This window comes from Ovis canadensis, chromosome 23 (genome assembly GCF_042477335.2).
Source record: "Ovis canadensis isolate MfBH-ARS-UI-01 breed Bighorn chromosome 23, ARS-UI_OviCan_v2, whole genome shotgun sequence".
NCBI classification, from domain to species: Eukaryota; Metazoa; Chordata; class Mammalia; order Artiodactyla; family Bovidae; genus Ovis; species Ovis canadensis.
The window spans coordinates 53,756,648-53,774,039 of NC_091267.1; the positions used below are offsets into that span (position 1 = coordinate 53,756,648).

General features: G+C 42.0%; 1 protein-coding gene across 1 annotated transcript in view; it reads right to left on the reverse strand.

The window, feature by feature from the left end:
- The window catches only part of LAMA1 (laminin subunit alpha 1), a 124,017-nt gene that overhangs the window by 69,670 nt on the left and 36,955 nt on the right, over positions 1–17,392 (reverse strand). Inside the window, exons 4-12 of the mRNA XM_069568622.1 lie at positions 12,859–13,101; positions 11,719–11,898; positions 8,934–9,023; positions 7,791–7,908; positions 5,538–5,716; positions 4,388–4,493; positions 2,329–2,489; positions 1,482–1,622; positions 661–834 (exon numbers count right to left, since the gene is read on the reverse strand). Coding sequence (XP_069424723.1) covers positions 661–834; positions 1,482–1,622; positions 2,329–2,489; positions 4,388–4,493; positions 5,538–5,716; positions 7,791–7,908; positions 8,934–9,023; positions 11,719–11,898; positions 12,859–13,101 — 1,392 coding nt within the window. The remainder of the gene's footprint in view (positions 1–660; positions 835–1,481; positions 1,623–2,328; positions 2,490–4,387; positions 4,494–5,537; positions 5,717–7,790; positions 7,909–8,933; positions 9,024–11,718; positions 11,899–12,858; positions 13,102–17,392) is intronic.

The window sequence follows — 17,392 nt, forward strand, 5'->3', positions numbered from 1 at the left end:
GTTCTTAAACATGAACTTCACGTGAGCAACAATCATGAGAAAGAAGCAGGGGTTCCCCTGCACACCCTTTCTAGGAGTGTTCTATATAGCCGGTGAGACAGGTATGGGCTTCCCAGATGGCTACTAAAGAACCCGCTTGCCAAAGCAGGAGATGCAGGAGACACAGGTTCAATCCCAACGCAGGTCGGGAAGATCCTCTGGAGAAGGAAATGGCAACCCACTTTGGTATTCTTACCTGGGAAACCCCATGGACAGAGGAGCCTAGCAGGCTACAATCCATGGGGTTGCAAAGAAGCAGACAGGACTGAGCACAAAACTGGTACACGGCTGACTCCACAGAACAGGGATGCAAGGGACCTTCACAAAGGCCCGGGTGACCCAGGAACCCAGAGCAAGGCAGAAAGTCTGTATGGGAGAAGGGGACAGGCTTCCCCTACCTACCCGGGGCTTACCATGGTGCCAGGAAGGACACAAGTTCGTATTTTAATGATGTAGTCAAGTCAAGCAGGGATAAAAAGACAGTGGGAGTCAGATGGGAGAAAACACTATGTGATATTCTGCCAAATGCCCGAGAGAACAATGAGACTGTGTGAAAGGCCAACCAAAGTTCTGCGCGAATGTGCTCGAGATCCCTGCCCCAGACACCATCACCACAAATACCTTGTTTCCCAAGTAGGCTTCCGGGGCCGCCCAGTAGTACTGGGAGGTCAGCGTCTGCTCCACCGCCGAGTTGTTGATGCTGATCTGGTGACGTCCACCCAGTGCATCCTGCTGGGACCGGATCTGGTTGGAACTGACCAAGTCGGTGACCAGCCACCCGGACATATCTTTCACCTTCAAAAAAGATTCAAGAATTTCAGATCTGTGGATCCCTTAGGGTTTCCCTCAGCCCAGTGCTAGCATCTTCACAATGAAGGGGCAGACCCAGAGAGCTCAACCAAGATGGAGTTCACACACCATGGCTTCTACTCATCAAAGGACCCAGAAAACCTAAGAATGAGTCACACGTCCCCCAAACCCAGGTCAATTAGAAGCAAAGAGATGAGCAAAACTGTACAGCCCATGGATATATATCTCAGATTAAAAGAACAGCAAAGAACTCAATAAATGCACTGAATAAAGCATCTCTGGCTAATGCTGACTTCTTCATTGCTGTCCCCCACTTCTTAGCCAATGCCAAAACCTGTATAAAACCTCCAGATACTATCCTCCTAATCTGTCACCTATGTAGAGAAGACAGACCACCCTCAGGAACACTTCGCCCTTCTCAAGTATTGACCAGAATCCCCCCTCCCCAGGCACTAGCAAGGAAGGAGAAGGGAGGTCAGGGAAGAGCCCTAAGCTTGAGCCAGCATGCTGTCCCTGTAGAAACCAACCCCTCAGACTCTGTTTCCCAAACAGCTAGGACACCCTGCCTGTCCTTGTAATCTCCATGCCACCCGCCACACTCCCACCTCCCAGCTTTCGGAAGGTGCCCCCACCTGACTGACGGGCCAGGAGAGGCTTTCACAAACGTCAGAGACACCAAAGCAGAAGCACTCGGAGCAGCCCTGGGGGTTCCTCTCCTCCAAGTTATAGAATCCTGGCTTGCAGCGATCACAGTGACTCCCCTCAACATTTTCCTGCAAGTGAAGCAAAAAGTTAGCTTTTGAAACCAATAATGGACAGAATAAAATGACACAAACATGACACATGGTGCTGGAGAGTCCCTTGGACAGCAAGGAGATCAAACAAGTCAATCCTAAAGGAAATCAACTCTGAATGTTCATTGGAAGGGCTAATGCTAAAGCTGAAGCTCCCATACTTTGGCCACCTAATACGAAGAGCCATCTCATTGGAAGAGACCCTGATGCTGGGAAAGGCTGAAGGCAAAAGGAGAAGACAGTAGCAGAGGATGAGCTGGTTAGGTAGCATCACTGAGTCAACAGACATGGATTTGGGCAAACTCCGGGAGATAGTGGAGGACAGGGAAGCCTGATGTGCCACATGGGGTCACAAAGAGTCGAACACAATTGAACAACTGGACAACAATAACAAACATGACATTAGCAGGAAACATGTCTGGCGATCGAGACACAGGTAAACAAAAAGACAAATCAAAACCTCATGATGTCACAATTTCCAGATAGTCCGGAATATTATCATCTGATTTTGTCCTCAAGGCTGAAGCTAAGGATCTAGAGCTTGGTTGTTATATTGAAATGGCTTTTTCGTATAGTTTTGTCTTAAATCTTCTATGTTTTCCAAACTTTCAAGCATTTTAAAATCTGAAGAGGACTTTATTCATCTTGTAAACGAATGCTCAAGATTATTTTCTGTCATACGTACCTTACAGAGACAAGACTCAGAGCAGGGTTCCTCATTCACGCTGCCAGCTGGGTTGCAGTCACAGGACACACACTCCGGGTAACCCTTATAGCCAAATTGGCAGCGATCACATTTTTCTCCCGCATAACCTTCCTTGCACGGACACTGACCTGGCCACTTCCCTGCAAAGAAAAGTGGCAAAATGATCCAACAGGAAAGTAAAAGGGGTTTAAAGCAGGGGTCAGCCAACTATTTCTGTAAAAGGCCAGAGAGTACAAACTGTAGGCTTTTTGGCCAGTCTCTGCTGCAACTATTCAACTCAGCCCATATGGCTTGAAGGCAGCCACAGATTACATAAACAGATGGAAACAGTGTTGTTCCAATAAAACTTTATTTAAAAAGACAGTGGTGCCAGATATGGCCCATAGAACATAGTTAACAAGCACCCCTGGTTTAAAGAAAGATGGAAGACACATGTAACTGTAAAATGATGCAGTAGCTTTTGAAAACCATTTAGTTCCTCCTTGAAAAGCTGAGCAGAGAGTAGCCATAAGATCTAGAGATGCCACTCTGAAGTATCTAGCCAAGAAAAATGGAAACATATGTCTTCCCCAAAACTTTTACACAAAAGCTTGTAGCAGCATTGTTCACAACAGCCAAAAAGTCAAAACAACTCAAATATTCATCTACTGATGAATGAACAACTTAAACACACATACAATGGAGTATTATACAGCAAGAAAAAGGAAGGAAATGCTGCCACCTGCTACAACAGGGATGAAACTTGAAAATAGTATGATCGGTGAAAGAAGCCAGTCACTAAAGACCACATATTCTAAGCTTTTATTTCTATGAAATGGCCAGAATAAGCAAATCTCTAGAAAGAAAGTAGCTCAGTGGTTGCCTAGAGCTGGGGCAGGGGCAGGGGAGGGGTGAAGGGAAACAGGCAGTGAAACTGACAATAGGTAGGGGGGCTTCTTTACAGGGTGATGGAAATATTCCAATACTGGATTGTGGTGATGGCTGTACCCATGAATATCCTGAAACTGTACTTTAAATGGGTATACTGTATGCTAGTCAATTATATAAGAAAATTCTTTTTTAAAAAAAGCACAGAAGCCAGCGGTGGAGCGTGATGAGCACTGTCTTCTGCTTTAATGCCAGCCTCGAAAGTTGCAGACTCTTGGCAAACTTTCTCAAGTGCTCTGAGCTACAGTTTCCTTGCCTGTGGAGTGAACAAAATAACTTACTTGCTATGATTAAAAATTAAAATCATGTATATTTTTCAGTGAACCCAATCAAAGGTAACTGTCATCATCAGCATCATCTTATCGTGGGTTGCAGATATGAATCACCAGTTCCTGTAATTCACCACCCCCCCAACCAGCAGGCCCACAGTGAGCACATCCTTCTCAGGTGATCAATATCCACTTCCACTGCCAGCGACTGAGCACTGGAGGAGGTCGCAGGGGTCTCTGAGCAGATACAACCTATTCAGGGGACTCTGGCATTTGCACGTCCATTTGCCAGTTTTGGAAATGGAAAGAACATTGACATTTACAAGGTTACCTAGAGGATTTGCTTGCATTGTAGGAGGATGTATGCTTAAGCCTCTGCCTGTCTTCTGAGAGCTAAATGCAGTGATTGATATTTACTGTTCCACATATGACTTGAAACAGAGCCTCATTTCTTCTTTCATCAAAAGCTCAATTAACCTCTCAAATGTCATTTCGTCACCTTGACATCACCATCTCCACCCCGCCCTTCCTCAAATCCATCACGATTGGTAATTTTGCGTTATGCCCAGGGCACCAAGACTTGGCTTTATATTATTCATGGACTTGTTCATTTATTGTCTGCCTGTGAGCAGAGACCTTGGTCATCTGTTCAACTATATATATATGTTCCCAGGTCCTAAAAAACCGCCTGGCACATAGTAGTAGGTGCTTCATAAATATTTGACAAGCAAAACATCAATAGAGAATCATCACCAAATTATTACACAATGGTAACAGTCTTGCTAGGTGCAAATCTTACACACACACACGCATCGATTACGAGCAGAGAAATGATCAAGTACCTCTGTGTAAGTCAGAGTGAAGGTCATCCTTAACACAGACCGAACTGAGGGACCCCAGAGGGTCACAGTCACAGGGGCGACAAGGGTTGTCCTCATAAGGAGACACCTGAAAGGCAGAGGTTGTCCTAGATTATCTTGCTAGAAATAATAGCAATCTTAGCATTAACATTGACAAGAACATCAATGACAAAGTGTTAACTTTTCATCCCAGATGTGACTATCACCATGATTTTGTGTACCCAGGGTGTGCAGGTCAAGCCAGAAAATACCAAACATCCTTTTGATGGTGACAGCCACTGGCATCATTAGCAAAGTGTCCTCCTTTCCCATTATCACAGCTCTCAGGCCCCCTAGCTCTGCTGTGACCCGGAGTTATTTAGAAGCATCTCCTATAACCCAGCTACCACGGGATTCCCATGTCAGTTACATGTCAAGTGAGAAGTAAGCACTTCCTTTGAGCAGGAGACAGGTGCTTCAGTTTTTGGCTGACCCTCCGCGTGAACACTGAGTATCACAAAACTCTGAGAGGATGCAGCCAGGGGGCTCTGAATTCAAATTAAGTAGCAGTGACCAAACATCCTACTCTGATCCAGAAAATAGGACATTAGAGCAGGATATCCATACTGAAGAACACTACAAGCTAAAAAACAAAGATTACGTGGCAGGTATTCCCAGGGCAACTGCCAGTAGAAGGGCAGAAGAAAAATCATGAGTCAAAGTCTAAGAAAGGTCCTAAGAACCGGAATCCTTATAATTACATGCACATACCCCTTACTAGCATTCCAATAAAGGGATTCTGAACCAGAAAACAAAATAAGTAGGAAATGGTCAGGACTCAAAACCTTCATTATCTTCATAGCTGGTTGCCTGTGACTCTGTTTCAGCCCTTTAATTAGTGATTGATTTGATAGTTAACTGTTGGGCACATCTGTCTCCCCAATCAAGTTTTAAGTTCATCGAAAACAAATGGTTTCTTTTTCACCTTTGCATGCCTTCAATTGCTTGGATTATAAAACACTCCCTAATAAATCTTCAGTCAAAGAATACAGACAAACGTTACAGAAGGAAATGTCTGCAGTGCTGTGGTTGTGTGTGGTGGTCTGAGGCTCTTTCCCACCACAAAGCTGGGCGACAGCCAAGTCACTCTTACCCCATGGGGTCTGTAAAATCCATCCACACAGGTTTCACAGTTGACACCCATGGTGTTCTGCAGGCAGCTGACGCAAACCCCTCCTCCTCTGAACTGTCCAGCAATATTCAGGCTTCTCCTCTGATTGGCCACATCTTCATCATAGTAACAGTCTTTGGCTTTATTGTGGCAATTGCATTCTAGGAGAATATTTTCACATCTCAGTTAATACAGACATCGTAGTGTAGATAAACACAAGCGTTCCCTCCCTAAGTCAGTTTTGAAGAAAGTGAAAGTTGCTCAGCTGTGTTTGACTCTTTGTGACCCTATGGATTATACAGTCCATGGAATTCTCCAGGCCAGAATACTGGAGTGGGCAGCCTCTCCCTTCTCCAGGGGATTTTCCCCACCCAGGGATCAAACCCAGGTCTCCTGCATTGCAGGCGGATTCTTTATCAGCTGAGCCACGAGCGAAGCCCAAGAATACTTCGGTGAGTAGCCTGTCCCTTCTCCAGTGAATCTTCCTGACCTAGGAATCGAACCAGGGTCTCTTGCGTTGCAGGCGGATTTTTTACCAGCTGAGCTACCAGGGAAGCCTGGCTATAAATTAAAACTATAGAGTAAGTCATTTTAGCAGGACATGGGCCACCTTTTGGAGGCACTGGGGAATAGCTATCTGAATTGAGTTTGCACACCCACTGGATCCATCAACCTCTTTCCTGGGATCACATTCTGCAGAAGCACCCGCTCACTTGTCCGTGACGAAGGTGAATCACTGTACCACTGCCTGTGTTAACAGAAGACTTGCTGTTGTTGTTCAGTCGCTAAGTTGTGTATGACTCATTGTGACCCCCATGGACTGCAGCATGCCAGGTTCCTCTGTCCTTCACTATCTCCTGGAGTTTGCTCAAATGGTCCATTGAGTGGGTGATGCTATCTAACCATCTCTGATAACAAACAAAATACTATAGGTAGGTATATGTTTTGATAATGTTTACATCTATATAATGGAGTTCAATGCAACTATTTTTAAAAATTAATTATTTAATTTGGCTGCACCAGGTCTTCGTTGCAGCATGTGGGATCTATTTCCCTGATCAGGGATCGAACCTGAGTCCCCTGAATTGGGAATGCAGAGTCTTTGCCACTGAAACAGCAGGGAAATTTCCCCAGTACAACTATTTTTAAAGCAGCATTTTATACCGTTAATATGGAAAGATTTTCTTTAAGATATATTGTTAAATATAAAAGCAATGCACAGATCGACATGCACATTACATTAGATTCTATGCACAAATTGTGTAAGGTGTTAACATGCTTTACTTGCATAAACATTTCAGGAAGAACCTACCACTAAGTCACTTCAGTTGTGTCCGACTCTGTGCGACCCCATAGATGGCAGCCACCAGGCTCCCCCGCCCCTGGGGTTCTCCAGGCAAAAACACTGGAATGGGTTGCCATCTCCTTCTCCAATGCATGAAAGTGAAAAGTGAAAGTGAAGTCGCTCAGTCATGTCAGACTCTTAGCGACCCCATGGACTGCAGCCCACCAGGCTCCTCCGTCCATGGGATTTTCCAGGCAAGAGTACTGGAATGAGGTGCCACTGCCTTCTAAATTATTCCTGTTGCTGCTGCTAAGTCGCTTCAGTCGAGTTTGACTCTGCGCGACCCCATAGACGGCAGCCCATCAGGCTCCACCGTCCCTGGGATTCTCCAGGCAAGAACACTGGAGTGGGTTGCCATTAAAAGTGAGAAGGGTAGAGACAGAAATATATAAATATGCTTTAATATATTGTAGATATTGGAACCTTTTGAATATATTGTCTATTTAAAATCTAAATCCAACTTAATACAGAATAAATGAATACATGGTAAGGGAAATCAAATAAACAGTAAATCATAATGATATATCAGGTCCCAATCCTTCATGTCTTATGACAGTAGTCTGCAGCTTTGGGAATTACTTGAGTATCTAAGAAAACCATTTTATTGTTGTTTGGTTGCTAAGTCGTGTCTGACTCTTTGCAAACCTCCAGACTGCAGCATGTCAGGCTGCCCTGTCCTTCACCATCTCCCTGGGTTTGTTCATGTCCATTGAGTCGGTGATACAATTCAACTATCTCATCCTCTGTCGCCCTCTTCTCCTCCTGCCCTCAATTTTTCCCAGCATCGGGGTCTTTTCCAAACCATTACACACTATAAATATGAAGTCACTGTAAACTGAAGGAGACGAAGGGGAAAGACTTCACATCCTTGCACCTCTGAGTGGCCTCACCTTCACACGTGTTCCCGGAAGAAACAGTGCCAGGTCTCCAAGGCTGCTGGTGGTACCCAGGGCAGCATCGATTGCATCTGTCCCCACACGTGTTATGTTCACACTGACACTGGAATTTCTAGACGATAAGGAACATAAAACTGCATCTGAAAATTGACCTGCATGCTTTTCGTAAGTTTATTTCAAGAAAAATTCATCACAGTCAAATCCATAGCAAGGGTTTGCAGTTGAGGATATATGATATAAGCAAATTGGTATTTCATTTTTAAAGATAAAAATAAACACAGAACCTGGTTACATGCAGAAATGAGAAGAAATAAACTAACATGGGTTACCTAACAAAAACTTTTCAAAAGAGATATGTTGACTTGAAAGGTTTGGAAGCTCCTATGAGCAACTTTCTTTTTTTAAGAAAAAAATATTTATTTTGGCTGCATCAGTTCTTAGTTGTAGAATTCAGTATCTAGTTCCCTGACCAGGGATCAAACCTGGGCCCCCTACATGGGGAGCACAGAATCTTACCCACTGGACCACCAGAGAAGTTCCTGAATAACTTTCTTGATATTCATTTCTATATTTTTCAGCATTAATAAGAGAATAATCCTATTCAGGAGTTAAATTATAACAAAGATTTAGAAAAAATAAAAAGTAATTCCATGTAAGTTGTTTAAGAGAAGAAGAAAAGAGAATGTCTTCTTCTTCACTTAATATGAAGCTAAAACAGGAAAACTTTGTTTTATCTTGATTTAGCACCACAGAAAGGAAAGAGGAAGGGACTCTTAAAAACATAAGCATAATTTCTAACGGCACATGATTTTCACTTACTATCTTACAGAAAAGAGCTTTAAAATTCAAAAGGCCACTGGATTGGACACTATTTTACAGTTAAAGGTTAAAATGGCAAATATCATATCTTGTTTTGCAACAAAAATAATTCCTAGAAAGATTTAATTAAAATGTATTCTTCAACCAAAGCAAAATTAAACTGTCTTTAAAAAATTAAACCAGTTAAATTATCTGAAAAGTTCTTTTTTGTGGCATGATTTTAAAACTTTCAACACTTGCCTTAAATAGAAAGTACAATGCCAACATTATAGCTACAACTTCTGAAGTTTTAGTAAAATGTTAAATACTACTGCTCACCTTTGTGGCTTCATCCCATGGGCAGCTACTAGCATGGCCGTAACAGATACACATTCCTCCAACAGAAATGTCTTTTATTGAATAATAATACTAAGGAAAAAGAAAGTTAAAAAAAAATTCAAAACCTCTTCTATTTCAGTGCAAAGAAAATGTTGACATCGAAACAAATATCTCAGTTGCTATCGGTAATCAAAAACACACATATACCTTTTAAATCATATTTCATGCACAAGTAAATATAAATAAAATATTTATGTTCAATTGAAGTAAATAATGTTCAAATTATCTCATCAATTGAAACCAAAGGAGTTGAAAAAGAATTTTCCAACTTGGCTGCATCATAAACTGAGGCAGCCATATTCGAAACCTAGGCTTTTCACTTTCACTTTCACTTTCATGCATTGGAGAGAGAAATGCAAGCCCACTCCAGTGTTCTTGCCTGAGAATCCCAGGGACGGGCGAGCCTCATGGGCTGCCGTCTATGGGGTCGCACAGAGTTGGACACGACTGAAGCGACTTAGCAGAAGCAGCAGGCTACTGAAAACTCTAAAAATATTCCTAAATTGAATACAGCCCTATATAAACTACCCACTCCAGTATTCTGGCCTAAAGAATTCCATGGACTAGAGAAGTCTACGGAGTTGCAAAGAGTCATACATGACTGAGCGACTTTCACTTTTTCACTATATAAAAAGGATAACTCATGACCAAGTAGGCCTTATCCCAGGAGTGCAGAGTTAATTTAACATGTAAAAATCAATAAATGTGAATCACCATATTAACAGAATAAAGGAGAAAAACTAAGATCCCTTCATTAGATGCAGAAAAAACATTTTAAAGAAGGCAACACCATCATTCAAAAAACTCAGCAAACCAGAAGTAGAAGCAAGCTTCTTCAGTCTAATAAAGGTGTGTCTATGGAAAACCTGGATCTAACTGTGGAAGGTTAAGCACGTTCCTCCTAAAATCAGCTCTCACCATTTCTAGTCAACATTTCAGTCGCCCACACAATTCAGTAATGCAAGAAAACGGGAGTCAAAGGCAAATAGAGGGCACAGTAAGACTGTCATTATTTGTAGATAAAATGATTGTGCACACAGAAAATCTATCAAAAGCTACAAGAATTTATAAATGGGGATGAACAAAAATGAATTACACTTCTATATATATATAGTCGAATGAACAAAAGGAAAACAAATTTTAGAAAGCAAGCCATTAACACTAACATTCAAAAACATGAAATACTTAACAATATACTGAATAGAAGATGGACGATAAACAATAGATCAATGCCAAGAGGAGTGAAGGAAGTCAGACGAAAGTGGAGACGTATGGCACATTTGTGAACTGGATGATCCAATACTATCAAAATGTCTTCCAAAATTCCTCCTAAATTGATCTATTTGATCTATGGAATCAATGGACTCCCAGTGAAGGTCTCAGCAGGCTTTCTTTCTTTCTTTTTGGGCAGAAATTTACAAACTGATTTTAAAACTCATAAGGAAATACAATGAACTTGGAACAGCCTAACCAGTCCTGGAAAAGAACTCAAGTGGACTGTTACAGTACCTGACTTCAAGACTTTCTACAGTAATGGAGAAAGACCTTTATCGGCATAAGGATAGACAAATAGATCATTAGAACAGTTCAGTGTCCAGAAATGCATCCACAATAATAAGGTCAAGTAATTTTCAACAGGCCACAAAATAATTTAAAGAAAAAAACAACGTATATATTTTCAACAAGTCATGTGGAACAATTGCGCGTGCACATGGAGAATAAACACCAAGTTACAGGATAGCTGTATGTTTAATTTTGGGGAATTACACCAGATAAAAAATGAACAAGAATGGATAATATGTGTGAAAACTAAAACTATAAAACTATTACAAAAAAAGCATCAGAAAATATTTTTGTAAACTTGGGGTAAACAAGTATTTTTCAGAGAGAAATAGAAAGATGAATTGAGGAAAAAATAATAAATTGCATTTTATCAAAATTAAAACTTCTACTCATCGAAAGTCATAGTGAAGAAAGTGGATAAGCAAGAGACAGAGGATGGAGAATGGGTTTTCAGTAGAGACACATCGGACAAAGGACTTGTACACAAGAGATATAATTTATAATTCAGGAATAAAAAGACAGCTAACCCAATTTAAAGATGGACAAAAATGTGATCAGATACAAATAAGCACACACTCAACATAATTCTCAGGGAGATACAAATTAATCCCCAAGGAGACGCTCTTCCATGCACGTCGGCACGGCTGAGGTGACAGTGACTGACACCCCAGCGTGGACGTGTGTGGTGTACCTGCAGCCCTCACACACTGCTGCAGCATGGCACAGCTGCTTTTGATGTTTCAGCAAATTCCCCAAAATTAAACATACAGCTATCCTGTAACTTGGTCGTCCCACTCCTACTTTATCCAAGGGGTTTGAAAACGTCTGTCCCTATGAACCTTGTACATTTACTATGCGTATATCTCAAAGTTTAAACTTGTAAGTGAGAAAAAACAAAACCCAACAACTCTCACTTGCTTGGTCAGTCGTAGAGCCAGATCAGAATGAAGAAATGGCCACTACACCCCGTGCAAGACGATGTCATCGGATGAGTTGGAGACAAGGGGGCCTGAGGACACCACATCAGAACGTCTACCTCATTTAAAGGTGGTATTTAATGTTGTCAACAAAAATAAGAAAAAACGGCAACCAGGGAAGAAATGTCTATTTCCCTTAAATGACATAAAGTTTTTCCATAGGTCAGGAGCCCGGCCAGACTTACTCGTCTGGTAACAATAGGGTCCAGGTCTTTAGGGTCCCGGTGGCTGAGGGTCATAAGATCGGCATTGAGGGTTCGGATGCGCTGTAAACGCAGGCGGATGTATCGTGCAGAAGTGAAATCCAGCAACTTGGGTGAAAGATCATCAGAGCTTGGTCTGCCATTGATTAACGATGTGTGAATCTAAAGATAAAACATTAAAATAAAGAAACATCCATTTTAAGTATTCAAAAAAGAATATAACTCTAATGGTTCAAATTCAGGACATAATCTTTACAGATATTATCTAAAATAAAACCAAATAACTAGGTTCTTGTAAGAATCTAATATTCATTGACACTTGTGAACAGCAATGATCACAACCCAAGTTCAGTTTATTAAAGTCATTCATTCTAGTGTCCCAGGGATTGCAGGAAACATTTAAACAAGAACACTTCTCCTGGTGTGATGAGAGCATTTTAACATGGATCCGCAGGCATCTGTGAACCAGAGTCTAAATGTCAAGGATTGACTGAGGAGAGTGGGAAAAGGTGTCTGGGAGCTTTGTAACTCCCAGTCTCTCAACTCATCTCTGCTCTTGAAACAATGCAGGGCCTGCTGCAGAGTTCCTGTGTGAAAAAGCACTTTTTTTGGAGGGTTTTTGTGGTTTTAGCTCATTAAGGCATTCTACCAAGGCACGGCTAATTTTTGATCACACTCTGATTTAATGATGTGTGTGCAGTCTGGGCATGTAGAGCACGGAACTGGAACACTTCATCAACCATATGCAACCCACAACACCCCCAGGGAGAGTGAGAACTTCCTGGAGAAAACCGGGAGCTCTATCAACAAATGTTGTTGCCCTGGTGTCATGGGAAGGATCCTCCAGGGAGGATCTAATGAATTATTAAATCACAGCAGAGTGAAGTTGACGGACCTTCTTGAACGGAAGAAATCAATAAAGTAACACGTGTCCGGGGCAACATGAAGCATCAGTACAGCAGGCAATGATACCTCAGCTCCAGCATCTCAACAGTTAAAGATCTCTGTAATCTGCACCAGGAGGGATCTATTTTGAATCCTCCACTTTGGCTCCTAGGACAGCTGTGTTGTCATTGGGAGGTGGGGAAAAACAGACCTCCCAGCCGGTAGGGGGCGCCTTACCTCTCCGTGCTCAAGCGGCACCAGTCTGGAGTAATAGGAGGTGCAGATGACTTCATCATCCGCCCTGTAGGTGGGCGGCCCCCGTCTCGGAGTGATGTTGTAATGCGTCAAACATTCTGTGTCACTGACAGCATAGTACTGCCAGGGGCTGAACTCCACACCATCCACAGAACGTTCCAAGATCCAGTTTCCAGGCCGAGGGGCATTAGCTGCCTTGATGATGACATAAGCGACCTGGAAGACCTGGAACAAAGCCATTGAAAAGTCTCAATCAATAATCAGTAACAAGTGCTCGGAAACCAAAGTGCCTCTTCAGAGCACTGCATATGATGACTTCCAGTGTCTTTTACTGCTTTTGAAGACAACTGCTCATAAGTGTTCATCAGAGGTGTATCTTGTAAATGTTTTGCTGGTGGCATTTGCTTTCAAAATATACTCAAACTGTTTACAAGTGAATCTATATTATTATTATTGTTATTAGCAGTGTAATTTTTAAAATATATTTTGAGTGTGCTATGTACCATGTGGGATCTAGTTCCCACATCACGCCTGGAACCTGTGCCCCCTACATGGCAGCATGAAGTCTTAACCACAGGACCACTAGGGAAGTCCCAATAATGTTAATAAGTGCCTGTTTCCTTGTTTTCAATGTCTTTTTCCAGCAGGATTCTTAATGGTCATAGTTGCAATATATTTCATCAATAGTAGCATTAAACGTATTTCTCATACATTGATTTGGAGATAACACATCTGAACATGAGAAAAAAAGTCAACTTACTACACACCTATCACAACGGTTAAAATCCAGACCACTAACAACACGAAATGCTGGTGAGGTTGTGGAGTGACAGGAACTCTCGTTCAGAGCTAGTGGAAATGCAAACTGCTGCAGCTACTTCAGAAGAGAGTTTGGTGATTTCTTATGAAATTAAATATGATCTAACCATACAATGGTATGATCACTCACCTGGAGCCAGACATCCTGGAATGTGAAGTCAAGTGGGCCTTAGACAGCATCACTACGAACAAAGCTAGTGCAGGTGATGGAATTCCAGTTGAGCTATTTCAAATCCTGGAAGATGATGCTGTGAAAGTGCTGCACTCAATATGCCAGTGAATTTGGAAAACTCAGCAGTGGCCACAAGACTGGAAAAGGGCAGTTTTCATTCCAATCCCAAAGAAAGGCAATGCCAAAGAATGCTCAAACTACCGCACAATTGCACTCATCTCACACGCTAGTAAAGTAATGCTCAAAATTCTCCAAGCTAGGCTTAAGCAATACGTGAACCGTGAACTTCCAGATGTTCAGGCTGGTTTTCGAAAAGGCAGAGGAACCAGAGATCAAATTGCCAACATCCGCTGGATCATGGAAAAAGCAAAAGAGTTCCAGAAAAACATCTCTTTCTGCTTTATTGACTATGCCAAAACCTTTGAGTGTGTAGATCACAATAAACTGTGGAAAATTCTGAAAGAGATGGGAATACCAGACCACCTGACCTGCCTCTTGAGAAATCTGTATGCAGGTCAGGAAGCAACAGTTAGAACTGGACATGGAACAACAGACTGGTTCCAAATAGGAAAAGGAGTACATCAAGGCTGTATATTGTCACCCTGCTTATTTAACTTATATGCAGAGTACATCATGAGAAACGCTGGGCTGGAAGAAGCACAAGCTGGAATCAAGACTGCTGGGAGAAATATCAATAACCTCAGATATGCAGATGACACCACCCTTATGGCAGAAAGTGAAGAGGAACTAAAAACCCTCTTGATGAAAGTGAAAGAGGAGAGTGAAAAAGTTGGCTTAAAGCTCAACATTCGGAAAACAAAGATCATGGCATCTGGCCCCATCACTTCATGGGAAATAGATGGGGAAACAGTGGAAACAGTGTCAGACTTTATTTTTTTGGGCTCCAAAATCACTGCAGATGGTGACTGCAGCCATGAAATTAAAAAACACTTTCTCCTTGGAAGGAAAGTTATTACCAACCTAGACAGCATATTGAAAAGCAGAGACATTACTTTGCCAAAAAACGTCCATCTAGTCACGGCTATGGTTTTTCCAGTGGTCATGTATGGATGTGAGAGTTGGACTGTGGAGAAGGCTGAGCGCTGAAGGATTGATGCTTTTGAACTGTGGTGTTGGAGAAGACTCTTGAGAGTCCCTTGGACTGCAAGGAGATCTAACCAATCCATCCTAAAGGAGACCAGTCCTGGGTGTTCATTGGAAGGACTGATGCTGAGGCTGAAACTCCAGTACTTTGGCCACCTCATGCGAAGAGTTGACTCATTGGAAAAGACTCTGATACTGGGAGGGATTGGGGGCAGGAGAAGGGGATGGCAGAGGATGAGATGGCTGGATGGCATCACCAACTCAATGGATGTGAGTTTGAGTGAACTCTGGGAGTTGGTGATGGACAGGGAGGCCTGGTGTGCTGATTCATGGGATCTCAAAAAGTCTGACATGACTGAGCGACTGAACTGAACCATACAATCTAACAATCATGCTCCTTGGTATTTACCCAAAGGAGTTGAAAACTTCCACAGGGAATGGATAAAAGAAGTGTGATGTCCATACAACAGAATATTATTCAGTAATAATAATTAAAAAAATTGAGCTCTAATGCCACAAAAAGACAAACAGACATACAGGAACCTTAAATGCATATTGCTAAGTGAAAGAAGCCAGTCTGAAAAGGCTACATACTGGATGAGTCCAACTATATATGACCTCCGGGCTTGTTGGTTTTCTGTTTTTTGTCTTAAGCCTCTCCCCATCTTCAGTTCAGTTCAGTCGCTTAAAGCCAAATTTTTCACTCTCCTCTTAGCCCTCACCAATTCCAGGAACACAATTCCTCAAAATTAACCCAGCATAAACCAAAATATTTTACTTTCATCTACTGAACTATTCCCTGGGAAGGCCAATTCTATCTCATTACAATAACTTTGTTCACCTACAAGAAACACCCCCCAATAAAGCACACCCCCTGTTCTAAACCATATTAAAAGCAAAATAATGTTACTGGATTTCAGTAATGAGGAAAATCAGGAACTGCTTGCATCCAGAACTGAATTCCATGTTTAAAAATCTAGAACCATCTTCATCAATTTAAGTCACTTACAATAATTAAAATAAGGCAAAGGCTATTCTGCTGGAGCATAAACATCTCAAGAAAATTTTCCTATGAACATAACTACATGGTTTTTTCTTTGGGGGAGATTTTTTTTTAAACCTTTCCCCAATTTCGTAATTCATAAATTCTATCATTTATATGCTTTTTTATTTACTATATTTTGTTTGCTCGGTTGCTTAGTTGTGTCCGACTCTTTGAGACCCATGGACTATAGCCTGTCAGGCTGCTCTGTCCATGAAATTCTCCAGGCAAGAATACTGGAGTGGGTTGCCATTTCTTCTCCAGGGGATTTTCCTGACCCAGGAATCAAACCTGAGTCTCCTGTGTCTCCTGCATTGTAGGCAGATTCTTTACCTGCTCAGCCACAGCACTTGCTGTGGCTGAGAACAAGTTAAGTGCTTTATTAGAATTACTAGCTCTTCAAACCTTTCTAACTACATTCTTCTCATGAAATATGTACTGTTACTCCCACTACTTTACAGATGAGGAAACTGAGGCATAGATTAAGTAATCTTCCCAGGATCTCACAGGTACTAAAATGTAAACCACACTTCTACAGGTTGCAAGGGAAAAGGATGAAACCCTGAGCTGAGCAGCAAGTGAGCACCAACCCAGTTTTCCAAATCTCTGACCTCAACCAGCAGCAATTGTTTCAATACCATGTTCTTGTACTTTCATCAAACCCTTGCTGGCTTTTAGACAGAGAGGTCAGTCACATGTCACAAAATGATATCCAGTGGAAGAACAAATGTACTGGGAAAACTTTAGGACAAATCATTTAAGTATCTTGATCAAGGCCTTCAGATATGACACTGGGCGTTGTTCTCACAATCTCTGAGTAGTTCCCCAACTGGAGACTGGGAAACAAATAAAAAAAGGGATTATGAGATGTAAATCTGCAAAAGTGGAAGAGGGGGCTATGAAGCATCTAGATGCAATATGTTAAATCACGTTACAGGCAGAAATGTCTCCCCAAAATCCAAATGCTGAAGTCCTAAGCCCTAGTACCTCAGAATGGGACTGTATCTGGATAGAGGTGTTTAAAGAGTTAATCAAGGTCAAGGGAGATCATAAGCCTGTCTGACTGGTGTGCTTTTAAGAAGAGAAGATTAGGACCCATACACACAGATGGAGGGTCAACTCTGTGAGGACACAGTGAAAAGATGGCCATCTGCAAGCCAAGAGCCGAGGTCTCAGATGGAACTGACCCTGCCAGCACCTTGATCTTGAACTTCCAGTTCCCAGAACTCTGCTAACACATTTCTGCTGTTTAAACCCCGAGGTCTTCCGTATGGGCTATAGCAGTCCTAAGCAAATGAACACAAGCTTGTCTAATTCACCCGTTGTGTGCTGACAAACAGGTCTTAGCACCTAATATAAAAAAAAAAAAATAGTGAGGG